Source organism: Berghia stephanieae, chromosome 5 (assembly GCF_034508935.2).
Source record: "Berghia stephanieae isolate SIO BIC M18660-M18661 chromosome 5, UCSD_Bste_1.3, whole genome shotgun sequence".
In the NCBI taxonomy this organism is placed as follows: Eukaryota; Metazoa; Mollusca; class Gastropoda; order Nudibranchia; family Aeolidiidae; genus Berghia; species Berghia stephanieae.
In genome coordinates, this window is record NC_088364.1 from 43,584,230 (window position 1) to 43,603,301 (window position 19,072).

The following is a 19,072-nucleotide window of genomic DNA, read 5'->3' on the forward strand; positions in this document are numbered from 1 at the left end:
AGCAGTCAAATGTGTAGTTAGTTTTGGGAAATGATATTTTTTTCCCTTGTAAATCATCTCGCTGTTATGTATTGTATGCTATTTTCTTTTACATATAATATATATGATTTGTAAGCATTTGAGTGTATTCCTCTTACTCTTAGTGGGGACCTCTGGGTGGGGTTCCTGACCTCCCATAGTGGGCAGGGGGTACATACTGTGTCTTCTGTCCCCTTATATCTGTTTTCCAACATGCTTTCTATCTTTGTCTTGGAATGGGATTACTTGGTTTTGTCCTGGCCCTCATCGTAGTCCTAGCTGGGAGGGAAATAGTCAAATGCATGGTTATTGTTTTGGGAGATATTTTTTTCCTTGTAAATTATCTCTGTTATGTATTATTATATTTGTTATGAGTGTACTCCTCTTTGTTGGATTTTGTGCTTGTGTCCGGATGAGACTTATAGGTGATCTCAAACTAAGTACATTGGTGGTATGCTCTTGGAATCTACATCTGATCCCTATTTGTTCTCAGTTCCCCTCTGTCTTACTTTTTCTTGGGTGCTTCAATTGTAATTATAGAACTTTTTACTATCCCATTTTCTTCCTTTTTACTGGCGCTGATATAACTTAAATGTGTTGCAAGCGCTGTAAAACCCTTTAAAACAAACAAACATTAGTGGGGACCTGTGCTTATGTATGGGTGAGACATTCATTGATCTCAAAGTAAGTACTTTGATAGTGTGCTCTTGGAATCTACATCTGTTTCCTATTTGAACCAATTCCTCTTTGTCTTACTTTTTCTTGGGTGTTTTATTTGTAATTTTAGAACTTTTTACTATCCCGTTTTCTTCCTTTTTACTGGCGCTGTTATGACCTTAATGTGTTGCAAGCGCCGTAAAACCCTTAACAAACATCTCAACCTAAGTACATTGCTGGTATGGTCATGGAATCTGCACCGGTTCCCTATTTGTACCATTCCCATACCTACCAACCCTTCCGCTTTTGGCGGAATCATTCCCAATTTCACTCTTCATTTTTGTACTATTCCACCATGTCTCTTTAGTTCCTTTTCAAAAAATGATAATGGTAAGAAGAAAAAAAGAGCAAAGAGGTGTGTGTGTGTGTGTGGGGGGCGTGTTAAAAGGGTGAAATTCCTATTTTTTGTCTCAAATTCCTATTTTCAGGCATTCTGATTCCACTTTTGGAATGTGAAGGGTTGGCAGGTCTGCATTCCCCTTGTCTATGTCTTACTTTTTTTTCAAGAATTTTTTGACAGTCCCATTTTCTTGGTGCTGAAATAACTCAAATGTGTTGCAAGCGCCATAAAACCCTAAAAAAAAAACCCAACATAAATTGCTTTCTGTCCCTCTCCGGCAGGTGGAGTGGTCTTCCTTACTGTGTCTTCTTATTCTCCTTTATTTGTTATTGTTATACTGCTCCATGTTGTTCGCTTCCTTATTTTAGATTAACTCACTCAATCCTAGAGATTTTTCTACTTTTCAAAATTGGAAAAAAATGTATTAAAAATGAGCATCTGCATAGGTAGTTTTATTCAACTACCACTAACATGCACAAACTAAAAAAAACATTAGCTTTGATACTACGCTTAAAATTTGTCTCAGAAAAAATGTAATAAATGATAGGCATGGGGTAAAAGTTACCCGTGTAAACTACGGATATAGTCGGTGTTAGGGTTGAGTGAGTTAAGAATTTTCTTGGTCCTGGCAGGGATACTTAGCTGAACCGAGAGAGAAGAGAGAGAGAGAGAGAGAGAGAATGGGAGGGACGTAATTACCTTGTAATCATCTCTCTAATGCACTTTAATAATTAATAGTTTTTAGTTTTGTTGAATATATATTGTACTTGAAAAGCGTTCGAGTGTACCCTTCAAAGTGTGATTCTTTCCCTATGCCAGGATGGGACTTTCGGTATGACAAAAATAACCAATTAAAACAACCAAAAAAAAAAGGTACATTGATGGATTGCTCGTAGAATCCTGTCCTCATTTGAACCAGTTCCCTTGTCTTACTTTTTCTTTTGTTTTTAACTTCAGATCTACAATTTTTCTCCAATTAACTTCCTTTCTAATGATGCTAAAATGACCTGATGATAGTGTCGCACATGCGTTGTAAAATCCATATATTTTTTTTTTAAATATTAAACATATTAACTATGTAGTAAATAAAGATTAAACATATTTATATAAGTCGAGAAAAATCGATTATGGAATACAAAAACATATAACATTCCTAGCTAGAGCAATGTTAAAAGGGTGAAATTCCTATTTTTTGTCTCAAATTCCTATTTTCAGGCATTCTGATTCCACTTTTGGAATGTGAAGGGTTGGCAGGTCTGCATTCCGCTTGTCTATGTCTTACTTTTTTTTCAAGAATTTTTTGACAGTCCCATTTTCTTGGTGCTGAAATGACTCAAATGTGTTGCAAGCGCCATAAAACCCTAAAAAAAAACCCCAACATAAATTGCTTTCTGTCCCTCTCCGGCAGGTGGAGATGATAGTGTCGCACATGCGTTGTAAAATCCATATATTTTTTTTAAAAATATTAAACATATTAACTATGTAGTAAATAAAGATTAAACATATTTATATAAGTCGAGAAAAATCGATTATGGAATACAAAAACATATAACATTCCTAGCTAGAGCAATTCCATTTTGAAATTCAAGGAGTTTTCAAGGTGATTTTTTTTTCTAATTCAAGGATTAAAACGAATTATCCCTGAGACGCTTAAGTTTCTCTGCTAGTGGGGACAACTCAACTCCAAATTGTAAGGGCCTCGAGATCACTTTTCTTCCACTTAGCTAAGAAATCAATGCCTTTGATTGAACAATAAATTTCCTGGTATTCAATTCAATTATATTCAAATACCATTTTGTCAGCTATTTTTTTTTTTTCAAGATCTGAAACAGTGATGTGGTGGTTGTTGTAGTAAAAGTGGTGGTAGGGATGGTGATTTGGTGGTTGTTGTTGTGGCGGTTGTAGGGATGGTGATGTGGTTGTATGGATGGTGATATGGTGGTAGTTGTTGTGGCGGTGGTAGGAATGGTGATGTGGTAGCGTTTGTTGTAGAAGTAGTGGCCTTGCTAGATGATGTGGTGGTGGTGCATGTAGTAGTGTGGGTAGGGCTGGTGATGTGGTGGTTGTCGTAGAGGTGGTAGGGATGGTGATGAAAGAGTAATAATGGAGAGGCTTTGTGTGGGAAAAATACAGAAAATGGACGTTCCGAAGCCTCAGATGCGTTACCATTACGTGTAATGTTTACACAGGTTAATTATACCATGAAAGGCTATATTTACAAATTAATCTAGATGTAAAATAAAACAGGCTGAGCCAAGGTCAACGGCATATGAAAAACAAACCATAGACGTTGTATTGCACTACTCCAAGAAAGTCCATTTAAATCATTTTTTTTCAACAGCCAAAGAGAATGACATCAGTTTGTTCATCATCAGATGCCAATTGCTATCTGGTGGTATAAGAGCATTGATAACAATGCAATGACATTTATTGACGGATTTGCACAGAACAGACCAATTCAAGTGAGCATGTAATTTCTTTCGGAACAATGTTTTTGTTCACCAACGAGTCAAAATTTCAGATGGATTATGAGAGATGGAACATTTGTTACAGAAAAAGATTTCATAAGGGTGTCCGCCATTGTTCTGATACTGATAGTTTAGAGCCAGTTACTAAGTTACCATGTGTCATTACGAGGAACGTGACGTTGCGACTGTTGAAGCGTATTACATAGGAATACATTGTACCCTTTTCAGATTCTAATTATGCAGGGCTTTTTAAAAGAACAATAATTTTACTGACATGGCGGTTTTTTGAAAAAAAAAAAAAATAATCCCAAATTTTGCAAGCTAAAAATAGCAAAATTTGCAAGAAATTTGCTCAAAATTGCGATTCATTTTTCTAAAAGCCCATAATTAGTTCATGAAAGAGAAAGGTATTTGTTTGTTATTAAGGGTTTCACGGTGCTTGTAACAAAAATCTAAGGTCATAGTCATATCAGCAGCAGTAACAAGGAAGAAAATCAGATAGTAAAAAAGAAACTACTCTTGATTTCACGTTCTACACGAGCTATCAAAGTAAAATAAAGCGATGCAAAAAACTGCCATGCCAGATTTTGGACAAGAGTGTGGTCATCAGTTAGTTGTGACATGAATTCAATCGAGATCATGTGGGATAACTGTATGAAGTACTTCGACTTGGCCCTCATCAAAAAGGAGGGATGATTTGTACCAGTTTCTTCAAAGATATCCTGGATAATCTCACTGCAGAGTTTATTGAACAATTCACTTTGTCCATATGAAGGCAAATGGTTTCTCTCCGTCAAGTTAAAGGTGAGCACACAAAGTATTCATTACGTTGTGTAAATTTACAATTTTTGGTGTCACTTCTGAAACGTTCAACAGACTTTTATACAGGGCATTGAGATGAAAATTGCATAGAGAAAAGAGTTCCTTCATTGATGAATAACAAATGATAATAATTGTTTTCTACACACAAGGGTTCAAGCGAGTGTGAACCTACTTTTGCACATGACTATACATCAGTGAAGATAATGGCAATTTGTCACAAAGGAGGAAAATGTATCGGTCCATCCAAACAAGTTTTAGTTTTGTTGAATATATATTGTACTTGAAAAGCGTTCGAGTGTACCCTTCAAAGTGTGATTCTTTCCCTATGCCAGGATGGGACTTTCGGTATGACAAAAATAACCAATTAAAACAACCAAAAAAAAAGGTACATCGATGGATTGCTCGTAGAATCCTGTCCTCATTTGAACCAGTCCCCTTGTCTTACTTTTTCTTTTGTTTTTAACTTCAGATCTACAATTTTGCTCCAATTATCTTCCTTTCTAATGATGCTAAAATGACCTGATAGTGTCGCACATGCGTTGTAAAATCCATATATTTTTTTTTTTAAATATTAAACATATTAACTATGTAGTAAATAAAGATTAAACATATTTATATAAGTCGAGAAAAATTGATTATGGAATACAAAAACATATAAATAACATTCCTAGCTAGAGCAATTCCATTTTGAAATTCAAGGAGTTTTCAAGGTGATTTTATTTCTAATTCAAGGATTAAAACGAATTATCCCTGAGACGCTTAAGTTTCTCTGCTAGTGGGGACAACTCAACTCCAAATTGTAAGGGCCTCGAGATCACTTTTCTTCCACTTAGCTAAGAAATCAATGCCTTTGATTGAACAATAAATTTCCTGGTATTCAATTCAATTATATTCAAATACCATTTTGTCAGCTATTTTTTTTTTTTTCAAGATCTGAAACAGTGATGTGGTGGTTGTTGTAGTAAAAGTGGTGGTAGGGATGGTGATTTGGTGGTTGTTGTTGTGGCGGTTGTAGGGATGGTGATGTGGTTGTATGGATGGTGATATGGTGGTAGTTGTTGTGGCGGAGGTAGGAATGGTGATGTGGTAGCGTTTGTTGTAGAAGTAGTGGCAGTGCTAGATGATCTGGTGGTGGTGCATGTAGTAGTGTGGGTAGGGCTGGTGATGTGGTGGTTGTAGTAGAGGTGGTAGGGATGGTGATGAAAGAGTAATAATGGAGAGGCTTTGTGTGGGAAAAATACAGAAAATGGACGTTCTGAAGCCTCAGACGTGTTACCATTACGTGTAATGTTTACACAGGTTAATTATACCATGAAAGGCTATATTTACAAATTAATCTAGATGTAAAATAAAACAGGCTGAGCCAAGGTCAACGGCATATGAAAAACAAACCATAGACGTTGTATTGCACTACTCCAAACAAAATCATAAAATAAAATGTTAGTTTCGTATATTATATATTACTACTCCTAGCGTATATCTATTCAGAATAGTAGTAGTAGAGGTATAACCTACTTTATGTAAATTTTTAATGAATTGTCCATTCCTTAAATCGATTTTAAAGAAATACCTTCTGTTCAAGAGATTTAAAATTAACTTTTGGTCGAAAAACCTGAAAGTATTTGTTTTTGCTTTCTATCTTTGTTACTGCAGGACTGCAGGCCAGTGTTTACGGATCTTACAAATAAGACTCAATTATCTTTAATAAAATTAAAATTTTAAAATAGTAAAAACAAAGGTAAAAGAATAATCTAATTATTCTCTAAACGGGGAAATTTATAATAATTATCTTATTTATACAGACCTATAATTTAAATGTACTACCACTCTTTACCTACTTAAAATAAAATCTAGATTCATTTACCGTCTCCCTTCCTTTTCGACCATCAATTGACTTGTCTCCCTTTTGACATCTGACGCTAGTTTGTCTAGATGATGAAATGGGAGTGTTGCCAAAATTCATGCAACTAAGCACAGGTGTCAAGATATGACACAAGATATGATGGTGATTTTTTTCACTGATCCACCACTTGACCTAAGCTTTTATCAGAGGAAAATGTTTGACACTGCAAAACCAGCTTAAAATTTCTGAGATAACCCCAAAATTCTGCGGAAGATTATCATCACTGATATATATATATATATATATATATATATATATATATATATATATATATATATATATATATATATATATATATATATATATATATTCCGCTTATGACTTTTTTGTCATTTCAGCAACAGGAAAAATAAGCTGTGAAAAAAGATTTGTACTTACAAGCCTCATAAAGCTAGACAAGGAAACTAATTCAATAAGAGAACAGAAGTAGGTCCCAAATGCAAATGCAATTCATCTGTATGTCAAGAATAAGATCTAAAGTCCCATCTAGGCACAGAATCCCTCCCATCAAGATACACACTCAAATGCTAACAACAATAAGAAACAAATATACCTCTCGGCTAAAGATTCAGCCAGGACCAGGGTAAGAACAAGCAATCCCATTCCGAGACAAGGATAGTAATAGTAAGCCACATTGAGATGGAAAAGAGATAGCAGCAAGAAGACAGAACAGACAGCATGTCCCCCCCCCCCCCCCCCCCCCCAGCTGGGGTTTGACAAAACCATGCCATGCCATCTCATTCTGCTCCAAAGAGAGAGAGAGAGAGAGTAAAAATATATGACTCAAGCCCAAGCATATAAAAAATCCCCCAAAAAACATGAGCATATATAGTGCAATATCCACTAACCGTCCTCAAAGAGCTTTACAAGGGGTCCCTGTCAAACAGCAACACTTAATATAAAGGATGAGACATGATACCTATTAGGCAATATTACAATTATTTTTGGACAGAGACAACACTTAAAACCTGGTACTCATTTTACACCCGAGTACAATGAGAGAATGTGGGTAAAGAGCCTTTTCCAAGGACTCAATTATGCACTGCTCAGAGTGGGACTAGAACCCTGGGCCATGTAGCTGCAGATGACTTATCAGCAACTACAGTGAAAAATAAAACATTAAATCAAACCAACTTTTTAAATTATGTACATCAAATTTATTTATTTTTCATTTTCAAACTTAAATTGTTTACGTAATCATATTGACACATCTCACAACATACAAAATGGACTCATTACTCTCCTCTCTTACTAGTAACTTTATCAATTAGCTATATACAAGATAAAATTCAGTGAACACAAAAAGATAAATCTAATCAATAATGATAAAAAATAGATTTATGAGAAAAAGAAAAAAAAAAATTATAATCCTCGTCATTCAACAGTAAAAATAATAGAAGCCAATATTGTGTTAACCTTACTTAATGTCTAATCAACCAAAAACATGTTTTCGGGATATCTCTTCAATGTCTCTTAACGAATGCTAAATCATATATTGACAATTAAGAAAGAAAATGCCATCTATAATATTTTAAAACTGACTTTAATAGTCAATTCAACATGGCTGGTAATGATAGGAAATTTAAAAGGTGGTTTCCTAATTGCTGACTATCATCACATCCAAAGAAAATTTTATTGCATTTATCTAATTCAATGGAAATTCACCCTTTTCTATAAGTCATTGTATTAATGATGCATTCTCTCTTTGCCTAGAGCAACATGCATTAACGATAGACGGAACCCAAAGCACTACAGGCATGATTGACAGATATTGGAAACCCAATAAACTGCTTTAAATCATTGCCACCTTCTAGTTCCATTGCAAACCGACATCTACACAATTTCTTCCTTCCAAAAAAAAAAAAAAGCCAACAAACAAAACAAAAAAGCATTATCTGAATGAAAATGACAAAAGAACAAATGCAACATTAAAATAAAAACACTATATATGAGTGTAACTGTCACCACCACCAGTCTATAGCTAATGTGTGACCTCAACCGAAAACATAAGATGAATGCCCAGATTTTGAAAAAAGAAATAAATAAATAAAAAAAAAAGAGAGAAATCTAACCCACTTTATACCTCAACTAGGCTAAACTAAAGAGGCACAATAATGTCTTTCATTTCTCTAACCATCAATGTCATTATCATCCATATTCTGTTTTCATCGTGGTCACACACAGCTAAAGTTACTGTGGTAGGGGCCGGTTAATTCTAGCCCAACAACAAGACAACTTGTTGTGACTTGGCATCCATCATTAAAACCATGTGTACAAATGAAAAAAAACAACCAAAAAAACAACACTTGCCTTTGACTAAATGCTTAGAAAGGGCCATACAAATCCAACCAACCTTGAAAACAATTCCGTAATAAATATATAATTATTGTATTGAAACGTCACCAACCAGGTAGCATATGATCAACCAGCACAACACAATACATCTAAAAAGAGCCATAACTTTTTATTATTTCACAAGGCCTACAGTACATAGTGACCGTGTTTAAAAAGAAATGAATCACCATGACTATTAAACTACCCTTTAAATTGAATTTTTAAAAATTAAACTGCATCTTACCTGTTAAACGATGTAAAAACAGAAAAGTTTAGATAACCACAGATGCTGACATTCAGAGCATATCAATTATTCTAGATCTTATGAAGAAAGAATACCATCCTTAGTAGAATTACAGTGGGATAAAGAAAAAGCTTAGAAAATCATTATTCCAACCTCAAAATACCCATTTTGTGGCCTCCAGAGTTTGCGGTGCCCATATATGTGATATCAAAGCATCACATAGTGTGAATAATATTGCTCTGTTGCTCCTGATCATAACGATAAATAAAACAAAAGTTTAGATATATAGAATTTTTGAAAATATCCCAAAATTTTGACCAAAAAAGTTCATTGTGGCAAAATATTCAACCCGACAAAAACAATGTTTAAGTTCTCCAAGAACTATTAAATTTAACACATTATGCATTTCACTACTGCAAAGTGGTTTTGCTCATGGATCTAACATATTGCATTAATAAAATATCCACAAGGTGAAACGCTAGCAATAAATTTTTTAAAAAAAGTAAAATATACTAGATGAAAAATCAAAACCAATATAATAAACTTTTTTTTCCTTTCGGATTTACATTCTGGCTTAAAGACCATTCATACTCACCCAACAGTAAAGGGAAAAGCCAGTGATAATTTATAGATAATAACTAAGATATTATTACAGTTGACAATACAGCACTGGTTGTGACTACATCTGGCCAAGGAAGTAATAAAATGTCACCAAATTCGAACTTATAGATTATACATTAAATTTGATTAATAATACACAAGTGTGTTTAATGTAATAATTTACTACCATTTGCCTGTCACCTCATGTGGACATCTGACTGAAAGGTATAAATCTATATATAGTTATAGTCTCTATTTAATTGTGGAGTACAGGTTGATCACATGTATCATGGTGGGGGTCCATATCCAGACCCAACAGCAGGCAAACCATCCAGACTGCTGTGACAACTTGCCTTGCTTTTTGGTTATGCCAATAAGACGTGAAAATGTCAACCAAATGGTTCCATCTCCTCAGAAATCAGCTACTAGCACACCAAGCCTTCATACTGGGACATTTCTTAAACTGTTACTGCATCTAATGTATGACGATAATGTTAAATGTGTTCATGTAAAAACAACAGGATTTTACCCAGACTAGAGAGATCTATAACTCCTGTTAGACCAAACTATGGTGTTGGAGGTTAAAATAATGAGTTGAATAGAGGAGTTAATAACGGAAAAAACAAAAAACAAAATAGGATTCACAAAATCTGTGGCAGAGAAAGGAAGACCACTGATAGTTCCATTTTATTTCAAAATGCATTTACAGTCTTGAATTTTAATCTTCCAAATTCAAAGAAGATAAAAAATAAATTTAAAATAAAATAAAAAGAAAGAAATAATATGTATCAGAGTCGAGTTGAGGAAATATCCCAGTATAGAAGTGAATCATGATCATGTCATCGTCATCATCACCAACAGACGTTGGGGGCAAAAAACCCAACATCCCACGACACAGCATGGGGTGTGACAGTAACGACAACAACAACAAAGCCAATGATCAAAGCACAAAGAATAAAAATTAGCCCATTATATCTCAACATCACATTCACAATATGTAATTTAATAATGTCTCAAATAGATGACATCAGGGAAAGAATTTTATATACTACTATGCCCATAGTAACAACCTCCAAGAGGTAAAAATTTCTGAATGGCAGTTTGTAAAAAAAGGTTTATAAGGAGACACAAAAAGTTTTGTTGGTAGGGCTACCTGCCAGCGTTCTCCCTATCTTGTGTCTTTATTTATAATCTCTATCCCCCCCCCCCCCCCCCCCCCCCCAGTTTTCTTCCATGTAAAATCCTTTATTTTGAAAAGGGGGAATCCAGGAAATCAAACCAATCAACAATCACTTGTCTTGTCATTTATTATCAGGTTAACATTTCTTAATACTTGTTTTCTTGCGTTTTCATTGCATACATGAGGCAATTTCAGTTAATAACATAACATTCCAAAGCAAATTTGTGAATAAAATGCACCAGATGATGCCCTTACAATCTGTGTTATACTGGTAGTTTTGTGTTTGTTTTTGGAGTCATGTATTTTTTATATTTATCTCGATCCAAATGTTCAAAAAACCCCAAGAGGATGGGATGTTAAGGTAGATACTGTAAGGCATAATACTGCATGGAAATGAAAAAAGCATACAAAGAAAATGAATATGAGATAAAACAGCATCAAGCTACAACATACCTTTGATGAAAATGGTTGGATTGGATAAGAACCAACCAATTTTGGTCACACAATCATCAAGAATATGTAATATTCTTTACAATTTAATCAGAGGACTTAGAGAAATGCACAAACACTTTCAATTCAGTAGTCTGATAACAGGTTTAACTGTACCAGTAAACACTTTGTCCAAGTTAACCCTTTAAACAGCCCACTGCATAACATTTTAATAATAATTCATAGCTGCCAACTTTCCAGAAACTCAAAGCAGAGAAAAATATCATAGTTCCTTAAAATCAATTATCAACGCCACAAAATGAAGAAGAATGATTAGAAATAGTTTTATGGTGATCAGATGAAGCATGCAGCTTAAGTCCTCTTTTAAAATATTTTCAGGAAATTCACTCTCATACTAGGCAGAGCTGTTGGACTTGGCTATGAGCAGACCTATTAACATGTCTGTGCCAATGGACCCCATAAAGTCTTGTTTTATTTTCCTATCCTGATTAAAAATTCTTTCACGCTCAAAATTTGTATGGAATTGTGAGCAGCGCTGGCAAGAATTTTAAAAATAAAGTTTTTAAAAACTTTTAATTTCCTTAGTGAATCTGTCAAAAGTGTGAGGGCAGCAGCATGGTGTCTGGAGAAAAATGCTCAGTAGTATACACATGGGATTCCCTATCCAGAGCATAAACTGTAACATCCCTTTCCTCCACAAACAAAAATTAACTTTGAATCCTTCTCCAGAGCACAAACTGTAACATTCCACATCTCCCTTTCCTCCACAAACAATTAAAAAAACCCCAAAAAACTTTGAAATTTAAAAAGGAAAATCTGATGCTGTTGAAACTGATATCAGCCCTTTTTTCCACATCTCCAGAAGGCCAATCTGTACTAAGTATGGAATTTCCATAATGGTTGGCAGTTATAATTTCATTCATTATTGATCTGGTTATGACAGCATTACAAACCATTTTTACTTTGACAGTAGATTCACCTTATGGAAGAGACTTTAGCCAAATCTCACACATAAAGGGTTAACATGGAATAAATTATGTCTTGAAACTGATCTGTAACATGAAGGATCCTACCTTATTAGGCTGGTTTAAGCTTCAATTAACCCGTTAAGGAAATGTTTTTAAAAAAAAAAAGAAAAAAAAAAGAGGCAAACCATTTTTAAAAGTTAAAAATCTAACTTTGATTTCAAATTATATTATGATTTAAATCTGGTTTTCCCTAACAAACTAGACTTGCTTCTATTTCAAAAACTTAATTTGCCAAGAAAAGAAATGCCAATAAAAAGTTTTATAATTAAAAAAAAAAAAAAATTTAAAAAAAATAAAAAATAACTTTCCATATAGTCAGTAACAAAATGAAAAAACAAATACAAAACAATAACATCAAACCTTATCCTATCAATCTGGAAAATAAAACTTACAAAAACGTTACAATCACTTTTGAATCAAGTTCATAATACTCTGAATTACAACAAAAGTAACCTTATGGAGACGATCAGTTCAACAGTCAAGGTATCAAGGTAGTAGTAAAAGTTATCATTACAGGATGAATAACTATGACCTGGCAATGATTACTTTCAAAGTATACATACTGTCTGTATGGAAATAAGTTGGCGATCCTCATAAACAAACGAAGGAAGGTAGCCGCCTCAATCAAAATCTACATCACCATTGTCCTTCAACAACTGGAAATTTTCAAACAAAATATTTCCATTTTTAAGGGAATTTTACACATACCTTTACAACACACCAAGAATATTATGTGACTTTAAATCTAACCATCTAAATGTTAAGCTTTCAATTCTAAAAAAAATAAGAATCATTAAATCTGTCTCAAATGTCAAGTATTCAAATCAAGCAAATATATATACACACTGGTGATAATAATGATGTGGATAGTGATGGCAGTTGAATAAAAAATTACAAAACATAAAGAGACAAACTTGTTAGAATGGCCGAGGCCCTCTCATATTTCCTCCCATCATGCCAAAGCCCATGGGTCCCCCTGGTCCACCAGGCATCCCACCAGGCCTCATACCTCCATTGGGCATGGGGCCTGGTCGGGGCCCACCCATCATCATTGGGCCCTGCGGTCCTCCTGGCCCCATCATGTTTCCACCTCCCATCATTGGATTGTTTCCTGGCATCATCGGGCCTCGCATTCCAGGACCTCCCATCATTCCTAGAGAAGAGTAAACCAAAAGGAGGGAAATTAAACAAATTGCCTTAAAATTGTCTACAAAGCACAACTGACCAAATGCAACCTATGTAACTTATTTGAATAGAAAATACAGTGCAATCCAGAGAGAACAAAGTGACTGGGATAAAAGGTTAGTTGAATCTAAGTTTTCCCTGTATTCAAGCAGTGATTTATTGCTATAATTTCAAATGACATTTCACTTTACAGACAAAAAATGTTTTCAATAAAAAGCTGAATTGAGGTTGTAATGAAAATGCTTTTATTTAAAATAATCTTTTTCCCCTCATTTTCAAGGATCTCAAGTTGTGGACCAGTCTCTTCAGAACTAGTCACTTGTTTCAATTTAATAACAATCTTTTCTCCAATTTCCTCAATAAACATTACATAAACACATGGAAACAAGTCGAGTCATTTCCAATCATAAATTTTTAATTTGAGTGTATGTGTGTGTGGAATCACTTGAATCACTTTATTACGACTAGTAGTAACTGTTACATTGCTATTGAACTGCATTCTTGCTTCACTACACCAGCACTTGATCCACATTACCAATAATTACTAACAACTATAAGATGATCTCATACCTCACTTCATCCAAAGCGAGCTCAAGACTATTATTCAGTCATGGTGATGCCATTGAATCCAGGTTAGCTCATTCTAGACTTTATTGAATGAGTGCGGCCACTATTAAAAGTATTTAATTTTACAACAATAACGACAACGAAATTTTAAAAAAATATATATATGAAGAAAATAAATTAAATAAATAAGCAGAGATCTTTCATGTTGTCATGAAATATCAGGGTTGCATTGTAACATGACCATTATAGAACAATCTTACAAATTTTCAATTTCAAGATCCAGATGTGAAGTCTAAAGAGATCATGGAAATCATATGAGAGTAAAATGTTTTTCTAATGAAATTCAACAAACAAATAATCTTAGATTGAGTCATAATATTCAACTAATATAGAAATAAATATCAAAGAAAAAACTGAGAAATATTATTAATTAGATGGGGGAAAAAAGAGGATTTAATGTGGTTGATAGAGCAAAGAGGTTTTTTTAGAGTTGTGCAGCAGCCAAAGAACCTTATCCTGGTTTCTGCAGCGTGAAAAGGACAGTGAAAATCAACTTTTGGAGTGGTGTATTTATAGAAAGAACACTTTACCAGATATAAAAGGCCATCCACTATAGGGGTAAACATTTTATTTTGTTAATTATGCATTTGTCCCAGAATTATTTAGATGTCCAGGTCATGAGTAGTATGAGGTGAATCATCAGGTCTACATGATTTTTTGTGAAAAGATAAATTTAAAAAAAAACACAAAAAAACAAAAACAATTAGGAATATATTTTTAAAAATGAATATTCTATGATAACCTAAAATAATTCAAACAGCCACAAGTACTTACTTTAAAATAAAATTCACCATCACAATTGCGACCACAGGTGACGCAATGTTGTTCTAAAGTCCTAGCATGTATTTCTAACTGATTACAAACACTTACCTGGGTGTCCCATCATATTGGGGGGCCCTCCACCACCCATACCCATATTCATGCCCATGTTGTTCATTGGGCCCGGTGGCCCACCGCCACCAGCAGTCATGTTCATGGCTGCAGGGGGCCCAGTGTGAGACACCATAGGGGCCATTGCAGGTGGCATCATACCACCAGAGCTGCCCACCATACTGTTATTACTGGTATTGCCACTGCTCGTGCCCATATTCATTCCCATCAACCCTTGCATGACCTGCTGGTACTTGGGCAAACTGGCTCGGTATTCCTCCTGTAATGAAAATGTTACATTTCATTGAGAGAATTTTTCAAAGGGAATGCAAACGTCTATATCTCTTAATGAATAAGTTTTAAAGTTTTATTTTACGAAGAACCTAGCTATAAAAAAAAAAGACAACAGCAATACCAATAACCAAATTTGACCGATAACCTTAAAACGGTCAAAGGAAAATAGATTATAGTTTTTAATAAGAAATATAATTTTAAAAACCAATATCAGTCATCCTATGTTGAATCTTCATGAAATCAGTTTTAAAAAATAATTCATTTAAGCGCCTAAAGCCTGATGAAATTGATGTAGGCGCTATACAAATGTCATTTATTATTATTATTATTGTTTAAAGTAAAAAATTCTCAAACTTTATATAAAAACCAGTAATAACTTTTTGAGCCATCATCAAACCTTCATAAAAAGAAAAGAAAAAACCCATTGCAGTGAAATCAGACACACTAAAGTGGCTGAACCAAAGTAGTTGATAAACTGAAAACAATGAGAGCAAATATATCTCCATAATGCTTCCAATTGACTGTTTATGTGACATAATTTTTCTTCTTCTTTTTATTGTTTTTAAAGTGACTTTAAAGTCATTGATGTCATAGACTTAATTCAGACTGACTTGTATTACCCAGGGTCTGAAATTAGCATTGATGAGGACAATGCACAATTTGCGGTGTTAACTCTTCATTTCCAAACCTAGAGGGAAAAGTTTCTATCAATCAACAACTCAGTCTCAAGAATTTCTGTATTTAATGATTTCATCAGTTAACTAGCCGCCCTCTAAAAAAAAACCCCAAAAACAAGTGACTAAATGACATAATAAATATAATTATGAACTAAAAAAAAAAAAAAAGATGTTATCAGCTCTAACACTAAAATTCAATATATTTATTCATAAACAAGAATGATTACATAGAAAGTGAATGAAAGGGACTATTTCATCTATGGCACACAAATAAGTAACATGGTCCACCTGGTTTGAGATCCACAAGAGGCAAATAAAAATGTGCAGTTGCCTTCACCTTTGTGGCAATTTCCTTCTATGGCACAGTGGATTGGAAAAAAGATATTCACAAACATTTGAATCTTCCTACGACTACAATTTAATTTACATTATATTGTTGAATGAACATTGCTGAATAGAAGAGATGAAAAAAAATAATTGTATAACAGATATATCTTCATTGAAACTCTTTCGTATGCTATATGTCTTAAAACAGTGTAAACAATGCACGAGGTAAACACAAAAGGTCTATTTATGTCGTGGCCAAAAAAGTCAAAACATAGTTATTCATACTTTAATGCCATTTGAATAAATCCAAGCTATATTGTCATTTAATTTCAAGCATATAATGAGAAATGAAGCAAACATGCTGTTGGTAAAATGCTTTGTTCAAAAAAAATTTGTGGATGCATCATGAACGACATAAAGCTTCCTTTTGTCACGAACTTCAACATAAATTTTACCCATTGCTTCAAAACCTAAATCATTACAAAGAATTTCAAATCAAGAAATCGAATATTCATTAAATGGAATATTAATTACATAATGCCTTGATAATAAAACAACTTTTCGAAATGACTACCATTGCTACTTTTTTATGCTATGACATACTGAGACCAGCATTTTATGATTTCCTCTTCAATAGGATCAAATGCTCTCTATTGTCAAGCCTGTTAAAGCAAGTGGTACAATATTTACATAAGGCATATGTCCTATTAAACACAATGGATTTCTAGACTCACCTCATAACAGATGTAACCCATAATAATTGTCTATCAAAACCAACATTTCTAATTGGAAAAAGAACACAGCCATAGTATATTAGTTGGCAATTAAATCCAAAACCACACACACTTGGAATATTGTTTATAATATATATTGAGAGAAAAAAATACATCCTCCAATCGTCAATAAATGGTATACCACGCTAAAACAATACATTATTAGTTAAAAGTATATTTCTATTCAAAATTAATACCCGATGGAATAGTTAATTTTTATAACTATAAAAAAAAATCTCTTTGTTATTGTTACTTAATTACCTATAGTGTCTACAGCCTCGGTGAGAATCCTGCCTTGAGATAATGCTGAATAATTTATTAATGCAGTGTCAAAGAATTTCTTTTTCTTTTCAGAGTGGGAAATATAGAGTTATAATTTTCCTGAACTAGTATAAGCACTCGACCCATGGGTTTTATTTACACATTATACCACCTAAATACAAATATACTTATACAGCATATTACTGGAGTCTCTATAAATAGGAAACCCTGCCCAATCAATGCTTGCACACATTTTGATTCCCTATGCATTATCTTTTAAAAACTATGCAGCAGACAATTCCATAATATGATTTTAAGAAGATTGTTATGAAAATAAAGCAACCTAAAAAAAAAGTGATTACCTTTCATATACATCAGATAATTTTACATTGTGTTTAACCAGCACTTTATTCAAATTCCTGAGAGTATGTAACAACTTAGAAACCTGTAAATGATGAATAAACAATTTTGAGCAGAGCCAAATTATATATTGATCTTCATGAAAAATTTCCATTTAGTAAACTCCCCAAATTCTACTCACCAATGAGATGTCTTCATCAGGGTGGACTAACTTAGATGTCAAACCTGAAGATGACTCTGGTTTCTTAATGGTGGGAGCCCCAGTAATAGTTGCTGACGACGACAATGTGCCGCTACTCCCACCACCATTGTTAGACGAGGCCACCACAGATGCAGCAGCAGGGAATGTTGGATTAGAAGGACCAATGGACGAGACACCAGTTGACTGAAACCATAAAATACAAGGCGATCTCATTTAAAAAACAAAAACAAATTAAATTAAATTAAATTAAAGTCGTTCCATCCCCTAAGAGCGTTGTCACGCCTTACGAGCACAAGATAAATAATCTGTTCAAGACAAGCACCATAAATAATACTGTTTCAAAGAGCAATGTTGCAAAATCTTAAGACATGTTGGTAGGTTTAGGGTGTCAACTGACTTTTTCCCAGAAAGAAATATCCATGTTCTAGTGGTGTTAAATATATGATATAATTTTCCCCCACCGACCACATTCTTTTCCATCCTTCCCTTACCGACCACCCGATCTGACCAGTAATGGAACATTACTTTGATGCACTACAATTTGATAAAGGTCAAATGAATAACACGAAATGCTGTAAATATCATTGTAAATGTATAATTTTTTTCATTAAAAAAAAAACAACAAAAAATCAGCTTAAAATTCTCTCTCGAGGCTGTACAATGTCTACCTGACAAGGAACATTAAGATAGCAACAATGATGAGGACATGACATGACATGCAAATTTATTTTTTTAAAACAAACATCACACTGAAACATACTCATAGAGCCCTTCCTCGTCAAGGGCTTCAATGGTACCACACTGGCTACACAAGCATTAATTTTTTAATGTAACCAGCACTTGCATCGGCCGCAACTAATCCAGCCACTTCGTTCTTTATTGCTGAAGCAATCAGATGGACACGATGAATCATCGTCCAGAACAATCTCTGTCTGAGTCTCTGACTCAGTTAAGCTGAGGACGATTTTATTTTTCTCTTTTTGCACACCCTTCTCCCTTTATGATTCAGTGCCGATCTCTCTGCTTTATTTTTTTTCCTTTTCATGCCCAGCCTTCTTTGCAGCCGATAAGCATCTAATTTTAAAGGACCAACAGTTTAGCAACTATTTACACATCTAAGTCTAGGAAATGAAAAATAAACAACATAAAACAGTGTTAGCACCCATTTTAAAATGTTTTATGGTGTTTGGTCGGTAATGGAATGGACATGCAAAAATGCCCTTTCCCTCATTGACCAACCTCTTTTCAGGGCAAAATGGAGACTCAACACCGATTTGACAATGGTAATGCCTAAATATTGATTCCAGGAGGCATTTTTAACCACTCATTGTATTTCTAATGTTAACAGAGTTACATTCGGCTTATATGTAAAGAATGGCGGATGACGTGCAA

At 34.1% G+C, this 19,072-nt stretch overlaps 1 protein-coding gene across 2 annotated transcripts in view; it reads right to left on the reverse strand.

Annotated features, from left to right (window-relative positions):
- Positions 1–7,402: 7,402 nt before the first annotated feature.
- Positions 7,403–19,072, reverse strand: part of LOC144972976 (uncharacterized) — a 32,405-nt gene continuing 20,735 nt past the window's right edge. The window contains exons 7-10 of one of the 2 annotated variants that reach the window (XM_078914869.1): positions 17,660–17,863; positions 14,787–15,066; positions 13,019–13,257; positions 7,403–12,760 (exon numbers count right to left, since the gene is read on the reverse strand). In XM_078914869.1, coding sequence (XP_078770995.1) covers positions 13,022–13,257; positions 14,787–15,066; positions 17,660–17,863 — 720 coding nt within the window. In that variant the 3' untranslated portion in view covers positions 7,403–12,760; positions 13,019–13,021. Of the gene's footprint in view, positions 13,258–14,786; positions 15,067–17,659; positions 17,864–19,072 lie in introns of both variants that reach the window. The other variant, XM_078914868.1, reaches the window with a different exon arrangement.